Source organism: Enhydra lutris, unplaced genomic scaffold (genome assembly GCF_002288905.1).
Source record: "Enhydra lutris kenyoni isolate GAN:26980312 unplaced genomic scaffold, ASM228890v2 scaffoldscaffold2, whole genome shotgun sequence".
Lineage (NCBI taxonomy): Eukaryota > Metazoa > Chordata > Mammalia > Carnivora > Mustelidae > Enhydra > Enhydra lutris.
This window is the reverse complement of record NW_019154086.1, coordinates 10,757,606-10,761,928: the sequence shown is the minus strand read 5'-3', so window position 1 is coordinate 10,761,928 and position 4,323 is coordinate 10,757,606. Positions and strand designations below refer to the sequence as shown.

General features: G+C 39.0%; 1 protein-coding gene across 1 annotated transcript in view; it reads right to left on the bottom strand.

Annotated features, from left to right (window-relative positions):
• The window catches only part of LOC111151580 (coiled-coil domain containing 39), a 52,749-nt gene extending 49,888 nt beyond the window's left edge, over window positions 1-2,861 (bottom strand). Inside the window, exon 1 of the mRNA XM_022509658.1 lies at window positions 2,772-2,861. Coding sequence (XP_022365366.1) covers window positions 2,772-2,861 — 90 coding nt within the window. The remainder of the gene's footprint in view (window positions 1-2,771) is intronic.
• Window positions 2,862-4,323: the final 1,462 nt, after the last annotated feature.

Below are 4,323 nucleotides of genomic sequence, written 5' to 3'. Positions count from 1 at the left end.
AAAAAAAAAAAAAAAAAAAAAAAAAAAAAAAAAAAAAAAGGAAATAACCCAAGAAAGAAGGAAATAGAGCATCAACCCAGTAAAGGAATAAAGGAAATTCTCAAGTTAACAGTTGGAAAATAGGCCCATGAAAAAATAGTCCATATTACAAAACATAGTACTCTAGAAGGAAGGAGTAGAGGGAGAAAAAAGATCTGATACTATGATTTAAAGAATATAAACTTAAAACAGTCAATGCAAGAAATCAACTGGCAACCAAGGATGCAAGGAATCAAAAGCACAGTACTACAGACTCTTCTTGAAACAACTATTCGAAGATAGAACCTAACCAGTCAAAAGATGAATTAAAGTGAAAAATGCATGAAGAGGTAAACTGAATAAAACTGGCTGCATTAAGGATCATCAAATCAGTTTACATATTACACTAAGACTAAACACTTGTAGTAAATTAAGGACATTGAGCAGAATGAAAAAATAAATCTTGATAATATAAAAATAATAAAACAGCTATTTTTTAATGGGGTAAAAGATCATGGAAAGAAGTGTGAGAGCTAATTTCTTTGTTTTAAAAATGAGAAATGAAATGAAATGGTAAATTTCTCATAAAATTCTCATATTAAAAATGAGAAATGAAAATCAGGGAGTCAACCCTTACTGTCAACAAATGAAGCAAAGCATTTTTTCAAACAGTAATTTAACCATTTCATTTATTTTCTTATATAGCTTTTCCTAATGTTAAGAAAACTTTTTACCAATTACTATTTGTTGTAATCAAGTAATATATACCTAAAATTCAACAATTCCTTTATTTTTGTCTCTTAAAACAAGTAAAATTAAATTAATATTTTTATTAAATAAAAATTGTTATGTTAAAAACAGTACACATAGTAGGATTCCATTCTTTTTTTTTTTTTAAAGATTTTATTTATTTATTTGACAGAGAGATCACAAGCAGGCAGAGAGGCAGGCAGAGAGAGAGGAGGAAGCAGGCTCCCCTAGAGAGCAGAGAGCCCGATGTAGGGCTCGATCCCAGGACTCTGAGATCATGACCTGAGCCGAAGGCAGCGGCTTAACCCACTGAGCCACCCAGGCGCCCCAGTAGGATTCCATTCTTACAATACTTCTGTTTGTCTTTTCAATCCATGTATCTATAGACCATGATATCTAGAATATTTGTTTAATGTCTTAATAGTCACACTTCTATAGTCAACAGTAGGTATTTTAAAGAGGGAATACTCCATTTTTTATTTTATACACTTCTGTTATACGTGAATGGCTTAAACTTACCAGAGTTGCTTTTTTAATGTCATTGTTTATTCAGGTGAAGCAATTATGACCCTCACTCTTCTTCTATTTCTCTGTGATATTTTTAAAATAGCTAATATAATTACTGTGTATATAAAATCATATGAGACAAATATTATGGTAATAATACCAAAAACTAATATCTGAAAGTTTAATGTACATTAATGTCCTTAGAACTGTATTACAATCCCGCGAAACATTTATTTCCAGTTTACAGAAGAAGAAACAGGCTAGTAATTAAGGCTAGTAATTAAGATCTGAACAGGCTAGTAATTAAGATCTGAACCCATGGCTGGATACTTCTTATATTATTATTCTTCAGTACTCAGTGCTAAATCTGTTATATTCCCTAATGTTGTTCTTCATTAAAACAAACAAAAAACTGCAGCCAACTAAGTTAGACATGAGTAAAAAAGTCAGAATATTTTGAAAAAAAAATCTTCAAAAACAGTGAAGGATTTTCATTTTCATTTTTCAGAGGAAAAAAAACCTCTTCCATTCTATAAACTAACATAAACATCATCTGTTCTTCTTGGACCCTCTTCTACACAACACATTGCCATGTGATGGAACTTTAGGCTGACTGTTAAAGGTTTTTAAAAGTTTTCTGAGCTGGCTGCAATTTTTTTTTTTTTAAAGATTTTATTTATTTATTTGCCAGAGAGAGAGGGGGAGAGAGAACACACAAGCAGGGGGAGTGGCAGGTAGAGGGAGAAGCAGGCTCCCGATGAGCACTTGAGCAAGGAGCCCCATGAGGGACAAAATCCCAGGACCCAGGGATCATGACCTGGGCTGAAGGCAGATGCTTAATTGACTGAGCCACCCAGGTGTCCCTGGATGCAATTTATTTTTAACAATTATTATGTATTGGTTGCAAGCTGGCATAAAATATTCCTTACAACGTAAAATATTTTATATCACTCTGTGACAACATTCTCAGTTTGAAAAGCTGCAAATTGTACATTTTACATTCTTACTAGACGCTCCTCTTGAAAACATTTCTCCGAGTCACTTTCAACTTCCAACGTCATAGGCAGAAACTCAAAAAGAAATGTCAACCAGAACGTGTTTTGTTTATAAACATCCGTCAACAAACTGTTGCTGCAAAAACCTCAGAAGTCCCTTTGCAAGGCGTGCTTAATTCTGAGGAAGGAAAAAGTGGACTTGGGAACCAGCCTTTCCTCTCCTGCCCAGGAGGCGGGAAGTGCGTACACGGAGCAGGAGAGGAGAGAGTAACGACTTAGGCTTTATAGTCCTGAATATCAATTATTCTATCAATTTACATTTTGTAAGCTTAGCAAGTTCCGAAAAGGGCGGGCAGGTGAGAGAGAAAGATGATGTGACTGAGAGTCAGGCAGTGAAAAGATGAAACTGGGGAAGAAGATGGGAGGAATAAAAGAGTTGGGGTATTCCTGCCAACCAGAAAACTTCCCCCTTTTATCCCGCCTTCTTCACCTGATCCTTACCTGATCTTCCAGTATCTTGTTCTCCTCATTTGCCACAGGGATAGCAAACCCATTGTCCCAGTGCAGCTCCGCCAAGAATTCGCTACTCATGGTGGCAAGCCGACAGGGGACCTCCGACAGGCTGTGGAAGAAAGATCCGTCTCCCCGTACAGCCGAGGAGCAGCACGCCAGGCGGTCCCCGACACCGGCAAAGCTCCCAGGTAATCACCGCCGCAGCCCTAGCAACCGTCCCGCACCCTTAGTTTCCAAACAGGAAGTGCTCAAACCGCAAGGCAAAACTTCCGGTGGAGAGCTGGGTCCCTAGATCGTGAGCCGCTTTTTCTTTTTGAGCTCCCAGGGAAGCGAAGCACCTTACTCCAGAGGTTCGCTGGGGTTGCGAGGCGCCAGCCTAACTCTCCCTCCAACTGCGGCCTGGGGTCCTCTCCCCAGGCACTCCCGGAGGGTGTAAAGTCGGTGGCGCCTGCAGTCTCTAGGCTACACAGGGTACGGGAATGGCGTTGCGCTACGCAACTGCCGGATTGCAAGCAGAAAAGAGCTAAGGAAAACAATAAACCGGACTTCTTCTTCTTTTTTTTCCCCCCTTTATTATTTGAGAGAGAGAATGAGAGAGTGAGAGCATGTGAGGAGAGAGGTCAGCAGGAGAAGCGGACTCCCTGTCAAGCAGGGAGCGGACGTGGGACTAGATCCCAGTACTCCAGGATCATGACCTGAGCTGAAGGCAGACGCTTAACGACTGAGCCACCCAGGTGCCCCTTCATTTCTTCCTAATCTCGAAAAAGGAAACAGAGCCCACATTATCATGAAGGCATTATTCCGCTGAAGGGGCGCCCCCATTAGACTGTCAAGCACTTCACCAATTCAGTAATTTGAATTACCAGCTTGGCACTGGTAAACATTTGAGTTTACAGCCTCTGTTCTACAGCATCTCAGAAATGGAAAGAATAAAACAATCAACTAATCTAATCCTTTCATTTTCCAGATTAAAAAAACTGAGGCTAAGGTGAAGCGATTAAAATCAGCAGGACCTAAACCAGGATGGAGATCTACAAACTATGCTGTCTGCAATGAGAGATGTTCTTGGCTGAAATACCTCTACTACGGCATCAGGAGCTTAAATTAATTTTGCTTATCCAATAAGTAACTGTCGCCTTTTTTGCCCTTTTGAATTTTATTTTACCATTATGTTGTTACACTTTTTATTATAAAAAGTTTAAATATAAAAAAGTAAGGGGGGGCGACGGGCGGGAAAAAAGAATAGAGCAGGGTATAATGAATGCCCACATACTCATTATCTTGATTTAACATATTTTGCCACATTCACTTTATATTTTTTGCTGAAGCATTTTAAAATCTCAAACATCATGACATTTCATCCCTAACTACTTGACCATGCATCACTAATGTTTAACATTCAATGTTTTTTTTTTAAGATTTTATTTATTTATTTGACAGATAGAGATCACAAGTAGGCAGAGAGGCAGGCAGAGAGAGAGAGAGGAGGAAGCAGGTCCCTACAGAGCAGAGAGCCCGATGTGGGGCTGGATCCCAGGAC